Raw genomic sequence first — 22877 nt, 5'->3', positions numbered from 1 at the left:
ACGACCGCGTGTATATTTTGAGTATATGTACATACATATGTATGTATAATAAAGGCCTTAGCCATTGACTTAAACGTACAGTACATGCATAATTGATTTACTTTTATTGAACTAGTCTAATTTTAATAAAACGGAACTGTAAGTAGTAGGTGTCGAATACCCATTCGCCCTCTTGGGAAGACACACTCTAACCGCATACTCATATTTACATATACATATGTACATATACAAAAATTTGTATACGAATACGAAATGGTGGATTTGGTGAATGAGCGAACATTCTACATCCTTAGCAAATTTTTGTGAATAAGGATAGTGAAAGTGAGGTATGTATACTCTGTGTATGTACATATGTATATAATAGACGTATGTGGTAATCGAAAAAACCATGATCAATCGTTAAACTCATACTTTCTACCGACCGATACAACCGTCAACAAGGAATACTCTTTGAGTTTTATACGTCGCTTGCGCCAAGCTATTCGTTAAAAGCAGCCGGAATTATGGGCCGACAACTCTTGGCTTTTGCACCACGATAATGCACCGTCGCATCTGCATTGATTCTTCGTGTGTCTTTTGCCAAATTTTTAACCAATATCGTGTCGCAACCACCGTATTCGCCTGATTTAGCTCCGTGTGACTTCTGGCTATTCAGAAAACTTTAACGACCCCTCCGTGGAAACCGTTTAGAGTCAATTGAAGACTATTCCGGAAATTGACTTTATACCGCATATATCGGCCAACATGTGAGTTATCTCAATAGAAATGAGAGAGCATGTTTTACTGATAACAGTGTATTTTTATACCCTGAACAGGGTATATTAAGTTTGTCACAAAGTTTGTAACACCCAGAAGGAAGCGTCGGAGACCCTATAAAGTATATATATATAAATGATCAGTATGTTGAGCTGAGTCGATTGTCTGTCTGTCTGTCCGTCCGTCTGTCTGTATATATACGAACTAGTCTCTCAGTTTTTAAGATATCGTTTTGAAATTTTGCAAACGTCATTTTCTCTTCAAGAAGCTGCTCATTTGTCGGAACGGCCGATATCGGACCACAATAACATATAGCTGCCATACAAACTAAACGATCGGAATAAAGGGCTTGTATGTGGTATCTTCTTGATATATTCACGAAATTTGACATGGATTATTGCTTAAGGTAATAATATAATCTCCGAAAAAATTGTTCAGATCGGATTACTATAGCATATAGCTTCCATACAAACTGAACATATAATTACTAAAAGAAATGCACCTGTGAAGGGTATATTGGCTTTGGTGCAGCCGAAGTTAACGTTTTTTCTTGTTGAAAGTATACTTTAACTGTTTCATAGAAGAAAAAAAAAAAAAATCATAAAAACGAGCCTTGTTTTACTCGAATTAACCTTAGTCCCCCTCTCAAGTACGTATTAGAATACAAAAACCACAGGGGCTCAGAGCTTACTTCGCACTTAGATTAATAAATACGTATGTATGTATTCTTTCGTATCAAATAGTTATGTACTTTCGAAGGTTTTAGCGACTTATGTAACAATATTTTGACAGACGTTCGTTTGACAACATCAAACGTCAATTTAAATTTACAACTTATTATCGTTGCCATAACTGCAAATTCATGTTGACAAACCCTTTAATCGTTTTCGCTACATTTTTTACTCATTTAAATTACCCCACTTCGGATGAGGTAACGATTTTGAGCTGCAGTAAACGCAAATTGTCGGATCATAAACACAAATTGAAAAAATTACCATCTGTCAAAATTCACGACACCACTTCACAAACGCCTGTGTACCTTCAAATGTTGGTATACCCAACCTCTCAACTCAGTCAGACCCACAAATGTGTGTATGTGTGTTGCAATGTAATCTTTTGAATCCTTTGTTACAAATAGAGTGTTTAAACAATTTGCTGATTGAGTCGGGTGTTCGTTCGTCTTTGCTGCGCTAACCTGCCGACTTTATTGGCTTGTGGATATACATACATATGTATGAAGTTATATAGTATATGATACACACGAACAAATATTAAGAACAACGCACAATTAGGCTTGTGAGTATTTATTTATTTTACATTTGTCCCAGTCTACACTTTTTATGGGCGCACCGAGTGCCAAACGTTAAACTAGCCTAATGACAAATGAGTGACTTGAGAATGTGCGAAATGTGTGACCAGATAAGGGTGTGGAATGCGGCCGACGACTCTTTAAAGTTTGAAATGATGTATCCATTAAATTGCGCTATTACACCCCCAATTAGTTCGAAATTGGCCGCATAACCACGTAGAATGGTTTGCTAATATAGGGTTTGCTTGTTAAAATGTCTTGTTGTTGTTGTTGTTGCGTTTCATATACCCGGTTTATTTCAGCATTAACATAAATTTCACCTACTTCTTTTTATAACATGCGGATATATTAGGTTGGTCCACATTTTTCCAAAAATTAAAAAATATTTTACTTTTTATTTTTTAAAAGTAAATAATATTCAAAAGTATTACCATAAAGTCACACAAATTATACTAAAGCCAAGCAAGATATAATACCTAGATGCATGAAGGCAATTCCTTTGGTTTTTTTTCTATAAGTGCATTATAATCGTAAGGGTGTTGTCTTTAGACCTGTGTTACGTGATTTATACTAAGCTTGGTTTGCCATTTCATGATGAACAGACTTACTCTGGAACAACGTTTGCGAATCGTGCTAATTTATTACTAAAACAAGATGGCCACGGATCTCGGTTTTCACAAAAAAAATTTTGTTCAGCGATGAAGGCCCCTTTTGGTTGAAAGGCTACTTTAATAAACAAAATTGTTGCATTTGGAGTGATTACAATCCATAAACCTGACACTTGAAAAGTCACTGTTTGGTGTGCTCTATTGGCAGAAGGAATCATTGGTCCATATTTCTTCAAAAATGAAGCCGGTCATAACGTCACAGTCCATGGGGAACGCTATAGAACCATAATGGATTTTCATGTCTGAATTAAAGGATGTTGATGTGGACAACCTTTGGTTCGAAAAGGAAAGAAACTTTGGGTGAGCGCATGATCTCGCATCCTGTGGTGTGGTCTTGGGTTTTTGGCACTGTCTCCGGGATCGTGCGAGCACTGTTGGTGCTTTTTTTGTGAGGCTTATATGAAGTTAAGAAATTTGAAAGTAAATAATTTGATGTGTTAAACATATATCCATACTTTAATACATTTTAATAAATAAGTCTAATTTAGGTTGTGGAATTTGATTATTCTTCTTTACTGACGTAGACACCGCTTACGCGGTTATAGCCGAGAAAACAACACCCCCCCACTTATTACTTTTTTCGCTATTTGGCGCAGACACCAAGTGCAGCCAGGTACTTCGCAACCTGATCTCTCCAACGGAATAGAGAGATTAGGCCTACATTATCCTAAACTTTTATTAAACTTTTAAAGCGTATTCATATTTTAAAAGAAAGTAGTTTCAGAGTGTCAGTAATACCGTGTACCACTTAAGCATATTGAAGCTTCACGCACAAAATTGTGTTGCCCTAATGATGAAGCAATCACGCGTACGCTTGAATACGCACACATTGCACAAACACTAATATTCAACATAGTCAATAAAATTTCAAAAAATAAACTGTATTACTGGTTATCAGTTCATTGCATAAATAAAATCTAACCGGTTCATTGAATCGTCTCTGTCTTGGTTTCTTTGAAAACCTCTTTGATCATAAAAGATTTTCTGATCATAATTTAAGATTTTTCAAAGCTATTTTCGGCCAATGTACATATAAATATATTGCATCAGTATTATCAAAATATAGATTTTAGCAATTTAGTGAATATAATGGAAATCGTTTTAAGGAAGCGTACTAACCCATATGGAAAAGAAGACAGAAACTAAACCAAAATAGGAATATTAGCATAAAATCATCTACCGAAGTAATGGATATACATATATGATTTCAGCTAATGGTGGGTTGTGCCACGCCCATCGTTCAATTTTCACATCAGCTTTAAAAAGGCAGCTTGTACACTAAATGTCTGTTGCGTTTTTCGATATTAATTAATCGTTCTTTTAGTTTTTTTTTTTAACAAAGCCATTATACATACATACATATGTGGAGTGGGCGAGGGTATCAGTCGCCTATTTTCACTAAGTTGATAGAGGAGCGCAAAGATTGAATTTAGTTTTCATAGTTTTATAGGTTTAGGACATACATACATATGTACATTAAACCTATAAGAGGTCAGGCCCATGCCCACTTTTTGAAAATTTTCACCTCAGATGCTCTTCACTTCTGCAATCCCCTGTTCCAAATTCTAGTTTTATATCTTAATATGGTGCTTAGTTTATTCTTATAAGAACTATTATTATTTTTGGAATAATGTGCCTTTTAGCGACCAAAGCAAATTTGAGGTATTTGAAATGAAAAACGAACGAAATTTTAAGTAACAAGAAATCAAGCGCTACTTTATCACGTACCCAAGCCATTGGATCACCCCCACAATCTCGGAGATTTAATGGAAATACAAATACACCTGGACATACAAATTAGAAAAAAGACAATCAGCAGAAAGGAATAATATGGAATATAACGGGATACAATTTTGCCACCTTATAACTAAAAATAGTCCAAATCCAACCAAAACTCTTCCAATATCCGAATATGTGGACCCCAATATCTATAGTTCACTTTTGACCGAAAATATCGGTCAATGTATGGGATATACAATTAAAACTCAGAGAAAATCCTCTCCTGATAATAGTACTCTAAGTGGATTAACAATGCGTTGGAACGGGTCTCTCTTCCCCTGAGCCCCCATATACATAATATAAAGATTTTCGAACTTCCATGTGATTATATACCGCATATATCGGTCAACATATGAGTTATCACAATGAAAATAAGTCAGCGTGTTTTACTTATAACAATGTATCTTTGTGCTTAAAATAAATAAAATTGGTTGTAACCTAGAACCAGCTCCTATACTTCTAAACTAATATCAGAATTTTCGCACATATGGTTGAGTTTTCTCCATATGATTGGAGATTGTACATTTTTTATTATGTGGCATGTTAATATCGTGTGTTACTGGCAAAAACAGATACAATCGAGTCAATATTACCCCCAATTACCATATTTCCCTGAAGTAATTTCCGGAGCTTTGATTCTTTTAAATTGCAAGAGTATAAAAATATCAATTAGTTTAGGGTCCGTTCCTACCGGGACATATGCTGTACAACGCCAAGCGCTTCAACACGTAATAAAAAAGAATTATTCAACAAGAAAAATTAATAATTTACAATAAGAAAAACAACAATTAAATTAGAAGAATCCATAAGCAGTAAGGATTGCTTATAAGAAAGATAGCACATAGGAATAGTTGCAAAAAAGAATACAAGAAAACTAAAAATAGGGCATTATAATAAGTAGTTATGTGAAGACGTAGAAGCACGAAGAAAATTGTATTAATGGAAACGTCGTCGAAACACTGAAGAATTTTGAAGTAGTCACTTTACTAGACAAATTTGACGCTTTCGTCTCTGTTGAAGATTAACTAATCTTAAAAATTTATCAAGATTTCGCCATACAAAAATGACACGCTAAATCTCTCTAATCTAATTCATCTGAAAATCTACTTAACACATGAAAAAATGCATCCATTATTTCTATTATATGGAAAATATTAAAAAAACCGTCTTTTTATCAAAATCTAAATCTTTTCTTTTGATAAATTTAGTTCTTGAATAAGCACTTTTCAGTGAGACTGTTGGGTTATGAAATACTTAAATGAAAGAATAACCAATATGCATCTCTAAAATTTTAGTTCTAAGCACTTTTCCGACGTATTGAGAGAATAACCAATATTTTAGTTAAAGTCAATGGAAGTTAGAGGATGGGAGGGAGAGAGACAATAATTGTAACTAATTAGATAAATAATGATATTATTGTCAAACTTAGTACACGTATTCCTGAACACCCTTTCAACTTTGAGAGACATATGGAAACAATACTAAGTCCGTAAATACGAACGAGAACCAGATGTGTGTCGCCCACTACCAGCACTTTCCCATGCAAGCAACGTAGTATTTTGCAAAACTTAAATTTTATACAGAGAATCGCATGCAAGGAGGAGGTGCTGCCACCTAATTTGATTACCTTTCTAGTAGGTCCATGCCTTCAAACGCGCCATGTTTCGGTCTATCGACGAAATGCAAAATATAACAAAATATGGAAAAGTATGAGACCCGATTCCCGAATAATGGTAACTTTATATGAACAGCTAATTTGAATTGTCAAACTCTCGTGAATGAAACAAGTAAACCAAACTTTTAACAAAAGCTTTACAGCTTTATATTATATTTTCTATGATTATTTTCTTTTCTGTTCGAATGGAACTTTTATTAAAAATAATATTGACTTCTAAACAACTTAACATATTGAGTGATGGAGGTAGTAACAGCGCATATTTACATACATATGTACATTCGTTTTGGATGCACTATATATAATATACACACATACATATGTAAATATGTTATCTAACATATGGTTTGTACACACCTGTTTGTACAAACTGTGCAATTATGAGCCTCAAATTATTGCGTTTTTAACGAAATTAGTCTTAATATTGTAATTTATATATTGTTTTGTGATTTTTTTAAATTTTACTGTATTGTACTTATTTTTAATGTAAATATTTGTTTATAAAATAGCAGTGATTATTTTATGCTCAGCTGCATTTACAATATTAAATAAAATATATGGATTAGGAAACTCTGTTACTGTCTAATAACGGCTCTTGGACATAGTAAAAATGGCATTTTCTTTGGTCTCTTTTGTTATGTGAACTGTTGATAAAATATTTTTAGAACGCGAAATCAATGCTAATTTGATCGGTATGAATGTAGATGGTACTACTCGAAATTGTTTTAAAGCTGAGATGATCGCTAATCTGAAATCTGGGAAGGCGGACGCTTCCATCAAAAAGCGTGACAGCCAATGGGAAAATGAGGTTGTGCAGGTAAACAAGGAAAATATCTAATTAATAAAAAAAAGCCTTTAAAGCACAGACTACAGATACAGCTGTTGGTTAAACTGACCGATCATATTCAAGACAAGGATCTTTATAAAATATGGTTTTTCTTTATTAAGTAACCTTAATTCGAAATAAAAGTTGTTTTCCGTTTTGCATTTGATTTAAATTTAGTTATACTTAAGTATAGTTGAAATGCACCTTTGAAGGGTATATATTATTCTGCGTATCAGAATTTTAAATGTTTTCTTCTTTTGATTTAAGGGCAGAACCTCGTTTCCCGATATTATTGCTCTATCTTATGGAGATCGATTTATACCCCGTCGATATTATTCCCAGCGCTTAAACCAAAATCTTAAGTTTGCAACCAAGAATATGGAAAAAGATGTTCTGAAAGTGGTATGTATTGACATTGAACAAAAATTATTATTTTTTAACCAAAAAAATTCTTCTTCAGCATTTTTCAGCTAATTACTGGAGGCAAAATAGCCTGAAGATTGCAATCAATAAGACATTCGAGTTGAAAGAAGATAGAATTCTACAACTTAGTGATCAAGTAGTAAAAGGTTTGGAAAGTCGCTCCAATGTACTTCGACGTCTTGATGTACATGGTGATGAATACGATTGGCGGTGCATTCCGCGTTCAAAGCCTCTAGCATTTGCTGAAACCACACACGACTCTCCCGGTTTTGATTCGATGTTCGGTAATCCTGACTAATAGTTTAAGATTTTTTACCTCATAGATGTATATATTATCTTAAGAAATGTATGTATTCTGCAATATTTTCTAAATACTTAATTATTTTTTAGATCCAAATATGGTGGATTGGTCGGTGAATGGACAAATTGTAGCTTCTTTCGGACAAGACTTGATAATTTGGAAACGTACGGATGATGTTACAATGTTGTTCAATGTAAAAAGTATAAAGTCTTTGGCATTTTCACCGGATGGCAAGACTCTGGCAATTGGATGCAAAATCAATGAATATCCAGGTAAGATGGCACAACTGTCGTGTACATAATTAAACTTTTAGAAATGTTTAATATAATTCGGGTAAATTATTTAGTATATGTATGTTGTGACAAAAAGATACCGGAAATTGTAAATTAAGCGCAAAATATTTAATTATTAATCAATATTTATATTGTCATCTTCAAAGTAATTCTCACCAGATGTAATACACTTATGCCAACGATTTTTCCAGTCCTCGAAACACTTTTCATAAGCACTTTTTGGGATGGCCTTCAGCTCCTTCAGCGAATTTTGTTTTATCTCTTCGACCGATTGAAAACGCAATTTCAGTTTGGGGAACAAGAAAAAATCACAGGGAGCCAAATCTGGTGAATTTGCTGATTGATCGATGGTATTTATTGCGTTTTTAGCTTTAAATTTGGTCAAATTCGTGACCCGATGCGATAGTGCATTATCATCACGTAAAATCCATGAATTGTTCTTCCACAATTCCGACCGTTCTCGATGATTGTTCTCACGCAAACGCCTCAATACGGAAAAATCTAACTTTATATTGACCGACTGACCCTCCGAAACAAATTTATGAAGCACAAAACTACGCTTATCGATAAAAACAAAGAGCATCACCTTGATTTTTGAGCGGCTTTGGCGTTGTTTTTTTGGATTCTGCTCGTTTTAATTCTCTCTATTCCGATGACTGTTGACTTGTTTGTATGACAAACTCGTAAATCCATGTCTCATCGGCAGTTATATTGCTCTCCAAGAATGTGGAATTCGCACGATCAAACATACATATACCAAGGAGACCTGTTTACAGTACTCTTTTTGAAAACTTCAGCTTTATCGGGACGAGTCGAGAAAGCATGCGTTCCACCAAAAACATTCGAATACTACTGAAGATTTTCTAGCACCATATCCTTTACTTTTTTAATATTTTCATCAGTTGAAGAGGTCGAAGGTCGTCCAGAACGAGGCATGTCTTCAACGATCTCTCGACCATCTTTGAAGGCTTTGTACCACTCGTGGGCTTGCGCTTTTGAATCACCGTAAGCCTTTTCCAACATTCTCAACGATTCTGCACACACGAAATTTGATTAGAAATGCAAAATTGGAGACAAATTCTTTGTCGCGATTTTTATCCATTTAAAACCGCGCGCAACGCACTACTGTGGTGTACCGATATTAAGCATCTCTGTAACTTGGTCCTTCCAACGGAATGGAGGTCTTCCACACCTAGCAACGGACGAGTTGTGCGTCGAATATTTTCAACTGGAGTAAAACATCCATCCGGACAAGGTCTGTCGCAAAAGAAACAGAACTGTTTTAAATGAACTGTTTGTCGATGTCGTCGTATATCCGTACAGCTCTTCGTTAAATATGAAATAAAAAGCAAAAGATCATAAACATTTCGCAAACTTTTAAGACGAAATTCGCAACGTCGACTCATCAGTTGTTGACATCGTCCAAGCCTCTGCACCATATAGCAGGACGGGAATTATGAGCGACTTATAGGGTTTAGCTTTTGTTCGTCGAGAGAGGACTTTACTTTTCAATTGCCTACTCAGTCCAAAGTAGCACCTGTTGGCAAGAGGTATTCTGAGTTGGATTTCGAAGGCTGACATTGTTGGTGGTGTTAATGCTGGTTCCAAGATAGACGAAATTTTCTACAACTTCAAAGTTATGACTGTCAACAGTGACGTGAGTGCCAAGTCGCGAGTGCGACGACTGTTTGTTTGATGACAGAAGATATTTCGTCTTGCCCTCGTTCACTGCTTGTGTTTTTGCTTCCTTGTCCAGCCTGGAGAAAGCAGAACTACCGGCGCAGGTGTTGAGGCCGATGATATCAATATCAAATTATATTTGGATAGGGAGTCGTCGGTCTGAAACTCGTTTGGTATCGAACGGCTGAGATGTCCTTCCCGATTCTGATGGCGCTTTTGGTGTGATTCAACGTCAGAAACACAGCCGTATTAGCTTTGCGGGGATACCAAATTCAGACATCGCGGCATAAAGGCAGTTCCTTTTCGTGCTGTCGAAAGCAGCTTTGAAATCGACGAAGAGGTGGTGTGTGTCGATTCTCCTTTCACGGGTCTTTTCCACCGAGATTTGGCGCATGGTGAATATTAATCGGTTGTTGTTTTTCCAGGTGAAGCCACACTGATAAGGTCCAATCATTTTGTTGACGGTGGGCTTTAATCTCTCACACAATGCACGATAGAATCTAATACGCGATGTTTAAGAGGCTTATCCCACGGTAGTTGGCGCAGATTGTGAGGTCTCCGTTTTTATGGATTGGGCAGAGCACACTTCAATTCCAATCGTTGGGCATGCTTTCGTCCGACCATATTATACAAAGAAGCTGATGCATGTTCCTTATCAGTTCTTCGCCGCCGTGTTTGAATAGCTCGACCGGCAGTCCATCAGCCCCGGCCGTTCTGTTGTTCTGCAGACGGGTAATTGCTATTCGAACTTCTTCATGGTCGGAAAAATGGAACGTCTGCTCCATCGTCATCGAAATCGGCTAATTGACCTTCTAAACACTGTATCGAAGCATTCACTGCCATTCAGCAATAAAAAGTGTATAACCCTCCAAAATATTAAGTATGTTCTGGGCATTGTGACAGTCCGATTTGGGGGTTCTACAAGAGTATGCTCCGGTCTTGAAACTTCTGTAACGTGTTTCTTGGCATCATTTGTTTAAAAAGTGGTCGTGGTCCCTGTCCATCTAATAAATTGAATTAACATATCTCTCAAATCTATAAAGCTATATCAACAAGTGCGCTGAGGACAAATCTCTCTCTCTCTCTGGAATTACTCCAACAATGTTAACTGGTTTTGGTTTGTAACATTTTCCAGACATTCCTATATTACTATTGTGAAAATGGGCTAAATCTTACTATATTTTGGTTTACAAAATATATGTACATCCATCAATAATTTTGAATTCAACTATCTTCAAGTCGATAAATGCGTTATTGAAGTGTGGAATCTCTCTCTCTCTTGGTTTTAATAAAATTAACTGATTTGGACTGTAAATATATTTCTGTATGTTCTGCTGATGCCCGCCAACATAATTTATTATTTTCACCCGGTGTTAAAAGCATCTAAAATTATATTAAATTATACATACATTTAAATGTTAATAATTATTTCTTTCAGTGTTGGAACTGTGGAAAGTTGTTAATTCAACAAAGTCTTTGGTTATAAATGGAAAAGTATTCTCTGCAGACCACTCAGACCTACATTGCTTGATATGGAACCACTCAGGATCACAAATTATATGTGGAACAGGTTTAGGTTGTTTATACGTACTCTCCGTGCCGGATTTAAAAGTTGTAAGAAAAGTTCGGCGTCATAAGCTGCCGATCAACAGAATAAAGCTGTCACCGAATATGAGATACATTGCCAGCGGAGATACAAGTGGAGACATTGTGGTCTATAATTGGAGCTCCTGTGATGTATATCTGGTAGTTTGTTCCAAACGCAAATTGCACACTCATTTCGATTGGCACCCCTGGAATGGAGATGACTTGGTTATAGGTAAGTACTTAAAATAGTTGCCGTTCTCAAGTATAATAATTTGATTGTTTTAAAAAAAATAATAAGGTTTTTGTATTAGTAGTGTTTTATAGTTATATTACAGTTTTCATTTTTATACTCTCGCAATTTTTAAACATTTAAGTTAAAAATTTTTAATTCAAACTAAGGCTATAATACCCTTCAGAAATACAATGTTTCCATATAAGAACTTTATATAGATCGTTCAGTTTGTATGACAGCTAAATACATACTACTTATAGTGGTTCGATATCGGCGGTTCCCCTTTTTCGAGAGAAAAGGATATTTGCAATATTTCAGATCGATATCTCAAAAACTGAGAGATTAGATCGCGTACAAACGACCATGGTTAGATCAACTCAGCTCGCCACGCTGATCATTTATATACATACATATGTACTATATATTGTATTTTATAGGGTGTCGGTGTTAGAAACAGAAACTTCGTAGCAAATTTAATAAATGATGTTCAGGGTATAATATTTAGGTATTTTCAAGAATTAATCAAACGACCACTTGCTAGTGTAATTAATCCGGTGTTTGTGGAAAGTATTTTTTTATTTTATTTATATATGTATGTACATACATACATTATTTTATTGCTTTATACATAAATATCGCTATATTTTAAGCCGAAACGACACCAGCATCGATCGTAGTTCTACACGTCCCAAGCAAAGAAATAGTGGCATACTACCAGAGGATGGACCGAAGAATTATTATCACCTATATCACCTTTAGTAAAATTACGGCTGAACTTCTTGTGAGTGTTTCCATGGCAGGTGAGTGATATGGCATTAACTCAGTATATTATTAGAATATTTACTGCTTGTTTTAATATTCAAAACACATTTTTGTAAATTATAAAATTAAGATACAAAGTTGTTATTTGGCGCAACGATTATTAGGATGACACACCTGTGGTTTGAAAGTGTTTTCAAACTGGAAATGGTACCCCCCAAAAAAGTTTAATGTATATTTCTCCCAAACACTCAACCTATATTAACCACCTTTTCCCCCTCAGATGGAGTGGAAATAGGTGAAATCGGATTATAGCCTCACCCACTCCCCATATAACGATAATGCTGAAAACTACAAAAAGTGCGATAAATCAGTAATTATACATATATAGTACCTCAGAAGCATTATATTTCACATCTTATACCATATAGAAGGGCCTCAGAGGATTCGTTCTCAAAAGTGGACAAAGAGGCTGTCACCGCCCAGTGTTAATCTTATATGTATCTCAGTAACTACTTCACCAAATTCGGTGCGTAGCATAACCTTTACATTCTTATGTTACATTTAAAAGATTCGGACTGTAACCACGCTTACTTCCATTAGTACAACAGCATTTTAAAATTTTATCCGGTTTAATGACCTTGTCAAAACAAAGCTTTGCACTAATACATCAAATCATTCTGATCCAAAAACTTCCGAATCGGATCATACCTTTTGAAGCCCTCAGATATCGAATAATGGACCTCTTTTTGCCGAAAATATCGGTCAGCCTGTAAGATCTTGTGTAGAAATTCGGAAATAATATACATACACCTAATATATATATGTATGTATTAGGGTGTTTTTTTTGAATTATTCATTTTTTTCAATCCCGTCATGAACTTTCCTTGGAAATACCCTAAAAAAATTCCCTGTCCATTGAAAATACATGACAATCGTAATTTTTATACTCTCGCAACAAAGTTGCTAAGGAGAGTATTATAGTTTTGTTCACATAAGTCCTAAAACTAAAAGAGTCAGATATAGCGTTATATATACCAAAGTGATCAGGGTGACGAGTAGAGTTGAAATCCGGATGTCTGTCTGTCCGTCCGTCCGTGAAAGCTGTAACTTGAGTAAAAATTGAAATATCATGATGAAACTTGGTACACGTATTTCTTGGCACCATGAGAAGGTTAAGTTCGAAGATGGGCTAAATTGGCCCACTGCCTCGCCTACAAAATAGCGGAAACCGAAAACCTATAAAGTGTCATAACTAATCGATAAGTAAAGATATTAAAGTGAAATTTGGCACAAAGGATCGCATTATGGAGGGACATACATATGTATTTGGACGTAATTTTTTTGGAAAAGTGGGCGTGGCCCCGCAACAAGTATAGCTATGTCAACCAAACTCTACAGAGTTGTTTCCTTCAGGCATTCCCATATACAGTTCAAAAATGGAAGAAATCGGATAATAACCACGCCCACCTCCCATACAAAGGTTATGTTGAAAATCACTAAAAGTGCGTTAACCGACTAACAAAAAACGTCAAAAAAACTGAATTTTACGAAAGAAATGGCAGAAGGAAGCTGCACCCAGGCTCTTTTTAAAAATTGAAAATGGGCGTGGCGTCGCCCACTTATGGACCAAAAACCATATCTCAGGAACTACTCTACCGATTTCAATGAAATTCGGTACATAATATTTTCTTAACACCCTGATGACATGCACGAAATATGGGTGAAATCGGTTTACAACCACGCCTCTTCCAATATAACGCTATTTTGAATTCCATCTGATGCCTTCTCTGTATAATATATACATTAGGAACCAATGATGATAGCGGAATAAAACTTTACACAAATACGGTATTTGAAAAATATGTAAATGACGGATAGTGAAATCTCGATTATCACTTTATCATGCGAGAGTATAAAACGTTCGGTGACACTCGAACTTAGCCCTTCCTTACTTGTTTATCTTCAAATTTCTATAGCTCAAATATATTGTACGGCATCGCTTTGACTTTAGACGCATATTCCTTAGAATTGTACACTCTACAAAAGTGCCCATTGCAACAAAGTCGTAACTCCCACCGGCGAGGTAGTACGGTGCTCTAAATCTAATTTTTCCATGAAATTCGCATTTTTTTTTTTGTATTTATCTCATAAATGACAAGAGTTACAAAAAAATGTTCAAGACAAACTTGTAGGAAATATTTGCTACGTTTCGTCTACGTCAGCCGCTTTTTTGCCTTGAAATATTTTCAACCTAGCCTTGCATACGCCGAAGCTGATTTTATTATCAGCTTTCGATAAAGTCCCTATCAACCCCTCACATATGCCAACAAATATTGGTTTATTGAATTTGTTTAGTTTCCAATCTTTAATCAGCTGCCAGTCGTCTATGCCAGGTATAGACTTCTGCAGCTTGATACAACATAGGATCGTTTTATTTCTTCTTCATTGACTGAGGTGCGGACAGCCTGGTCTTTGGCAATGTTATCCAGAATAAAAACTGTCCTTTGGTATCGACTTTTCCTGACTTGGTTCAGAGTTCTTCCCTTTCTTATGCTGATTTGCTACTTTAGCAGCCAGTTTACGTTGTTTGGTACATATGTATATATGTATGACTGCTTTTGGAGTGGAGCATTCTGCAAGTATATTTATTCTTAAGTTACTCTGCTGTGGTAACTGCTGTATCCACCGGCGTACTGCGCTGATACATCCGGGAGCACTTTTATAGGTCAACTGGTGTCTTCGTCGGACTCCGTTATCTGTACTCTGTTGTCGAAGTCGTTGTCCCTGTCAAGGCCTTAGTTGTCAAGGTGTTAGAGGTTGCTATTCTTTTATTTTCTTTATTTGTGTTCATTCTGTTCCCACTAGTCAGCCGGAAGGGGTTGGCCACGCAGAGCCAGTACGCGTTGTGAAGGCATTAGAATACCTCCGAACTCATCCGGGCATCAGAGGGGACCGTTCACGTTCAACTATGCGGTTACCGTAATTCAGCCAACACGGGCACCTCGACACCTTGGCTTTGGGTGGAGTTGACACGAGTGTCCTCACACTTCTAGAAACAGGGGATGAGCGTAAAACAAGGGTTCATTCAACCATATCTTAATTATGGGAATTATAAGGTATCTTAGTTCGCAGTAGAAATGTGTGTTCCCATTTGGGTTGCACCTATTACTTTTACTAAAGCCACTTCGCCACGGCAAGTCGACCAACGCTGAAGGTGTAGAAAGTAGGAAAGTATAAAAAAATGCCAAGAAAGTCAAAAGTACGACTTTTTTTGTTTTATATTAACGTTTTGTATATTTCTAAATATAATGCGATTTATCATTCAAACGAATTTTCGGCAGGAACATTTTGTATCAGCACAGTCTGAAAACAGTTTTGAATTTGTTTCTTAAAGGTGACGATGGTTGCTGGGATTTCAAAATACTCGTCATGTCTTCCTTGAATCGTGTTGTAGATTTGCTATGCATTCCGGAAAGTGGAGTTCGTTTCGTGGTGTGGAGCCCAGATGGTACCCGATTGGCGACATCCGGCAATGATGAAACATTAACAATATGGAACTTTTGCGCCGAAAATAAAACAGAATACGGTCCGAGTATATCAAGGGAAAATACATGTGAATTGAATTCTAAGTTTGGTCCCATATTCAACTCCTGGAATTGTCTCAAGTAGTTTACTATTTGGAGATGTAAAAGGAAAATTTTAACTTGTGTATATATGAAAGTGTATGTAAATTTTATTGATATTGTTTTTCCTATTTTTGCACACATACAGATGTATGTATGCACTTATTGGTTATTTCTACTTAGGGTTTTATAGAAAACTGAAGATGGTGCTTATATTAATTTTTGTATTTTTTTATTATATTTATATAGTGCATTTGTTCAAAATATTCAAATTAATAACAATTACGTCAAATTGTTGAACCTAATTCACCCAAAGTATATACATTTATTAAATAATTGCATGTAAATGAAAACAAAAACAAAGAAACATTTATTCGATCGACTGAAACCGGCGTCCACGGAACGGCAATTTCAGTTTGGGAAACAAGAAAAAATCACACGGAGAAAAATGTGGTGAATATGGTGCTTGACGTTGGTATTCATTGCGTTTTTGGCTTTAAATTTGGTCACAAATTCATGATGCATCAAATCACGAATAACGATTTTGTATCGGCACCTTTTTGCCTCCATTCAGATGATTGTTGACTTGCTTGCATGTTGAACTCATAAACCTATGTCTCATCGGCAAATAATGCTCTCCATGAATGTGGAATTCGCACGATCAAGCATGTCCAAAAGATCTATTTGCGATACTATTTTTGAAAAAAAAATCAGCTTTATCGGGACGAGTCGAGCTTGAACGCGTTTCATACCCAAAATAACCATCAAAATCATTTGAACCGATTCGCGACCGATGTCGAGCTCTCTTGTCATCCATGTCTTTCAGTTTTTTAATATTTTCTTCAGGTTATGAGATCGAGGAGAACGAGCATCTCTTGATCGTCTTTGGAGGCTCTCGTACGCTTGTGTTTTTGATAAAACTGCAATCCATGCCAAATTTCGTGAAAATACTTTGTCAAATTAAAAAGTTTTCCATACAGCAACTTTATTTTGTTTGGTCAGTTTGTACATACACAGCTACATACATATACATACATATACATACGATATCGGCAGTAATATTGAACGAATAGTACTCGTATTATTATGATAACAAGCGTGGGTTACAAGATATACGAAAACTAGGACCCCATGTTTTTCTTAATGAAAAGATTAGTGGTTGTTGCTAAAAACTCAGTTGAAATAGGAACATTCGACATTAGTTTCGATGTAAATTTCTGAAAAGCTCCAATCGAAATGGCGTCTAATATTAGAGTAAGTGTGGGTAATATGGTATACCCATTTGTATTTTGGCTATAACTATGAAAAGATTCATAAGAAACCTTCAAAACTGAATTGTTTCTAGTATTTTAATATTCGCAAATATAGCCCTTGACCTAAAATGCATAATATTGTATGGTGTAAAATTTGTGATTAAAAATGTGAAAGAAGTCAGAAACTGGCATTATGAAAAATGCGCGGGTAATATGGTATACATGGTTAGGTTAATATGGTATACTCTATATACTCTATACCATATTATACCTGAGACAGACATGTAGTAACAATACCATATATGGTACAAATACCACATGTGTGTCACCAAATACCAGCAAAACACCATAGGAACAATATGTGACCTGGTCTACGAAAAGGGAGCTAACGTGCGAAAACTAGTTTTCTGGGAAAAGCTGTTAAAAATAATCGTCAGTTTCTCGTTATCTCATTAATTGTTCTCCTTTTTTTTGACACCTAAGGCCCCTTTCCGTAGACCAGGTCACATATAGTATTTTGCTGGTAACAATACTACGATGTTTCATTGTGGTATTTGTATAAACACAGCTAAAAAAAGGTAAAAAACTTTGCTAAAAGCTTTTACACAAAAGCTCTTCGAAATATTCCGTCAAAATTACTTCAAAAATAATAATAATAATAAGAAACAAAAACTGGAAAATTATACGAAAAAGCCGCGCATTTATTTAGGGACTTCTGAGGTGAAGTTTTTGGGGCCAAAACATTGAAAAACTACGAGGAACCCACAAAAATAATCATGTGCTACAAAACATGTGCGCACAACTGGAAAACGAGCACAAGGTACGGTTGAATGCTGCAGAGATGCGTACGCGGTTAAATTATTTAACTAAAAGATATACATACATACATATGTAGGTATGTAAGAACCAGTCCATTTATGGAAATATTCTTATTTAATTCTTCCAAATCTTAAATTTTTTAGGTAAGAAAAACGCAGTGGCGTAGCTAGGGAGGGGCGAAGGGGCCGTCGCCCCGGGCGCAACTTCTTGGGGGCGGCAAAATGGTATTTAAAAACTTCAATTCGGGCAAAAATTCCTGCAAATTGTGTCAAAAGTGTACAAGATATAGGGCAAAAATGAGTTTTTTCTATCGCTTTTAATAAGATGTCTTTTAAATTTACTATCAATTTCCTCAAAAACCGTATTGTGAGAATTTTGGAACTTCAGAATTTGCTTGGCGTTCCTAAATTTTATATACTTAATATCGGAGGTATTTTGTAAAAATTCACTTTTGTTCGAACCACCTCATGAAACTTGTAGGTAGTTAGATAAAGGGGGCGGCAGAACATCCTTGGCCCCGGGCGCCCGAAGTTGTAGCTACGCCACTGGAAAAACGTAAAATTGGTCCTAGTGGTGGATCTCCGTCAAAGTGAGAGCTCTGCAACGACGTGCAGTGTCGGACAGTTTGAAATCAAATAATTTATTTGAAGTAATGGACGAAAGTTTAATTTACGGTACATAATTAATTATTTAAAAATACATATTTATTATTATCATTTGTTTTTTAGAACCGAATTGTGAAGAATATTTAATTGATTGTGAATTTGATGCAATGGAGGTACCGTTGAGTGAACAATCCATTAACTAATTCGAGAAATGAACGCAAACGAAAACGCCAAGATGATCGCTTTTTCCAATTGATAAAAGATGAACAGGATATGATGCAGAAATATTTAGAAAAATCATTAGAAAATGAAGAAAAAGTTGCAAAATTACTAGAAGAAAACAACGCATTGCTTTCTGCGTTAATAAATAAATAAACATATTTATTTTAAACATATTTTTTTATTTTGTACATTTGTTTGGTACTTGAAAACAATTATACTAATGGGTAATAAAATTAGTCATTAAAGCGTTTCTTACAGCAATTCCACTGTTGTTTGTATCACTTACGGAAATGCTTCTTTGGGGCTGCTGCCTTGTACTTTGGATGTCTGACTGCTGAATCCAACACTGATTGATGTTATCGTTTCTGTTGTTGCAAATATTATGCATAATACAACATGCTTTTATAATTGTGTTCACATTATTTATGTTAACTTCCAAACCTTTACCAATTTTGCGAAATCGTGCTTTCAAATGACCGAATGCGTTTTCAACAACAGGGCGGCAAGAAGATAATTTTTTATTGAATATGTTTTCACCTTCTATTTGGTCAACTGAAAACGGCAACGGTTTCATTACGTATGGCGAAATCCGCAATAGGTAAAATAGGTACTTTTACGCCATCAACGAATTTTAAATGTCTTTCAAATAGCTTATTATTCATGTGATAAGCCTTTAATGCCGAGCATTCAAAAATGGAAGAATCGTTACATCTTCCCGGTACTCCTATGTTTATATACATGGGTGAACCTATAACGATAGTCTACAGCAGCAAAGAGAATCGTTGAATACCATCCTTTAAAATTGAAATAATCTGAAGCTTCACATTTTGGAGGTTTCACTTCAATGTGACATCCATCAATCGCTCCATAGCATTGAGGGAACCCCAATAATTCAAAACCATTAACAATTTCTTCGATTTTAGCTTGTGTTGGTGGATACGCGTCCAACATTGTTTCTTGGAATACGGTATAAATTTCTCTACACACCTCAAGAACTATTCCTCCTACTGTTGTTCTACCAATTCCAAATAAGCTTGCCACTGTTCTATACTCTGCTGATGAAGCTAATGAATAAAGCCCGATACCAATTCGCTTTTCCAACGAAATAGCATTCCTCCAACGGCTGTCCGCTCTCTGTAAATTCTTCAATCGATCAACCAAATATTGAAACGTGGGACGATCGATTCGGAAAGTGTTTTTGAACTTATCGTTCTTAAAAGTAGGAACATCATTCTCCCAGAAGCTTGATTTTTCTACCTGTGAAACATTTGGAGTTATATTTAAAAGTTTGCGAACATCTTGTATGACTTACACATGTCCAGAACCGTCTATATTTTCCATGTATTTTTTTAGGAATGCCAGGGTCATGTACCGCCTTATTTTATGGTGAGCTCTTAATGCACACTTTACCCACTTTTGTTTTTTATGTATTATTTTCTCCATTGCTCGTATATATTTATTGTTTAAATTTTTTTTTGAAATATTTAATGCTTATGAAACAAAGGTAGTATTCCAGTTTACTACATTGCCATGTGTGTCACCAACGTAGTAAACAGAATACCATGATACCTTTACTATGGTATTGTTACTACATGTCTGTCTCGGGTATTACCCGCACAATACATTATTAAAAATGAACATTTAAAAATTTGACAATTAAATATATTCGATGTTTTATTACGCATCTATTATATACATATGTATGTATGTATATTATAAAACCAAATCAAATAAAATTAAATGAAAGAAAAAGGCCTCCTTGGCTTAGTTTTTTTCGAAATCAAATAAAATTAGTTTTTGCAAATAAAACACTCCAGAAAAGTTTTATATGAAGGAACCGCAAAGAAATATAGCACTTATCTTTGGAATGCATACGTCGTGAGTCTAAATCGCTTCACATTGTAAACAAGAAGTCCATTTTTGTACCTCTACATCTTGTTCCCAACGTTTTTTGCTAAAAGTACAAAATGGATCTTTAAATGGAGGTACATCAGGGAATTCTTCCTCGCCATCCGATTCTTCGAAAGGTACACTACGATCTGATTCGCTACTTGAATCGTGCCGCTGTTTTGTTGAACAATGTGCTTTCTTAGAATACAGCGTTTTTTCTTCTTGGCGGAATTTCGAGCAGCTTTTTTGCCAAACTATTTTGCAACTATAATTTGTACGGAGAGGTTGTCAAAAATGTTGATGAACTTTGATTTTCTTCCTCTACTGTTGGCTATGGTTCTCCTTACTTTTTGGGGCGCAGAAATCATCCACGGCGTTATATGAGTTGCAGCTGCGTTCGATGAAAATTCACCTGTGGTTCATTTGAAAACTTCAGAAAAATTTTGAGAAATACAATAAACGTTTACCTGCGTTACCATGCGTTGGACATTTTTTTTTTTGATAATCCAGTGCTTGCTCTGGCTATGGAGTTAACAGATATTGGCCGGAAAGATTCCAAACTTTTTAAGGGATTTTCAGTTTGGACTGTGGTTAAGGATGAGTCTATCTGCGCTTTCTCTATTTCTCCTGCTATAAAATCGGCTTCTGTGAAGATTTTTCTATCTATAGGAAAAATTCCAGTACTTTTAAGGCCACTGATAGCTATGTATTTCACCGGTTTGAACTTTCAAATACGTTTTTGTGAACAGTCCAACTAAATCATACAGGGTTACTTTGCGGGCTTGTTCTCGAATGAAGCGTCTAACTTGATCACTATAACACACTTTCAGCGGACCCATGAAAGTTTTGTCTAATGACTGCATTTTACGAGTCGAATGTGGTGGCAATGATAAAATAACAACACCGTTTTCACGAGCTAGGTCAAGCAATTCTATATCGCGAGTGTGGCTAAAATGCCCGTCTAAAACTAATGAAATTGGCTCCTCTTTCGTCGGTTTTGTGTGCTCCAAAAAATGCCTGAACCAATTTGTCAAAATGGGTATTTGTACCCATCCAGATAGATGGCACGAAGATTTCGCTCCAGGTGGAGGAATATGGAGGCACGAAAGACCCGCCAGCACTCATGCACGTTATAACAGTTATAAGGGATGCACGTTCTGCGGAAGTCATGGCGCCTAGTTTTCGGTTTGCTTTTTGTGCAATTATTTTAGTCTGTCGAGATTGAACCACTGACAGCCCCGTCTCATCTACATTCCAAATATGGGTTGCTGGGAAATTATATTTCGTATACTTATTTTCAAGTAAATTAAAAAAGGAAGCGACGTTTTGGCGAGTTAATCCTCTTGCCTTGTTGAAAGAAGTGCCAGTTGGTGTAGGTAAGCTCAAAGTTTTACTATGGCGTTTGCAAAACCCATCCAACCAGTCTCTGCCTGCATATTTAGCCAACACATCAAAATTATTAGGAATATTGTTTTTAAGTGCCACCTGAAATGCAAGAGATCGTAAGTCCAATCTACTTAGCCCCCAAAAGCGAGATTCCATCTCCAAAGAATAACTGATAAGCTCGTTTTCAATTTCTGCGCTGAACACAGGTTTCCTGCCTAATTTTGTGGAAAGTAGTTCCTCTGTCGGCTTCTCGTTTCTAGCCATTCGCTGTAATATTGTGTGTGGAACTTCAAAGGTTTTAGAGGCCAATAGTATGCCCATTTCTCCGTTTTTCACAGCTGCTATGGTCATTCCCATGTTCTCTTTATCCCACTGTCTGCGTTCACCTTTTTTCGGCATATTTGGAATACACTTCAACAATAAAATGAAAATAAGCCGGTAATATGGTACACTATACCATATTGGCCTCACGCTGGTTCACCATATTACCCGTTCTCTTTACTATCACATTTTTACTAATATTTTTATTTAAAGTATCAAATTCTTTCAAACTAACCTTTCGTAAATGAAGTTTGGTAAATTACCTATAGATTTAAATAAAAATTTCTTTCACCAATTTTTCAGTACGCCGTGCTAAAGAGCTTCTATTTCACCATGCAAAAATATCCGACATGTAAAATTACACGCTCTTAGCAACTGAGAAAAAACTGTGCCGTTGAAGATGCCGTTATTTTTTTCTTCTCTTTCAAATTTCACAGCTGCTGGCATTATATAAGGATATGAGTTTG

General features: G+C 35.8%; 1 protein-coding gene across 3 annotated transcripts in view; it reads left to right on the top strand.

Moving 5' to 3' along the window:
- LOC126763452 (protein cortex) overlaps positions 1-16154 on the top strand; it is a 39833-nt gene extending 23679 nt beyond the window's left edge. The window contains exons 1-8 of one of the 3 annotated variants that reach the window (XM_050480978.1): positions 5847-6245; positions 6853-7004; positions 7281-7415; positions 7474-7720; positions 7827-8009; positions 11149-11529; positions 12180-12329; positions 15686-16154. In XM_050480978.1, the coding sequence (XP_050336935.1) occupies positions 6212-6245; positions 6853-7004; positions 7281-7415; positions 7474-7720; positions 7827-8009; positions 11149-11529; positions 12180-12329; positions 15686-15960 (1557 nt within the window). In that variant the 5' untranslated portion in view covers positions 5847-6211 and the 3' untranslated portion in view covers positions 15961-16154. Of the gene's footprint in view, positions 1-5846; positions 6246-6852; positions 7005-7280; positions 7416-7473; positions 7721-7826; positions 8010-11148; positions 11530-12179; positions 12330-15685 lie in introns of those variants that run through there. The other 2 variants (XM_050480979.1, XM_050480981.1) reach the window with 2 other exon arrangements.
- Positions 16155-22877: the final 6723 nt, after the last annotated feature.

Source organism: Bactrocera neohumeralis, chromosome 6 (genome assembly GCF_024586455.1).
Source record: "Bactrocera neohumeralis isolate Rockhampton chromosome 6, APGP_CSIRO_Bneo_wtdbg2-racon-allhic-juicebox.fasta_v2, whole genome shotgun sequence".
NCBI lineage: Eukaryota > Metazoa > Arthropoda > Insecta > Diptera > Tephritidae > Bactrocera > Bactrocera neohumeralis.
Note: the sequence above shows the minus strand (reverse complement) of the source record. Positions and strands in the feature narration are given on the sequence as shown.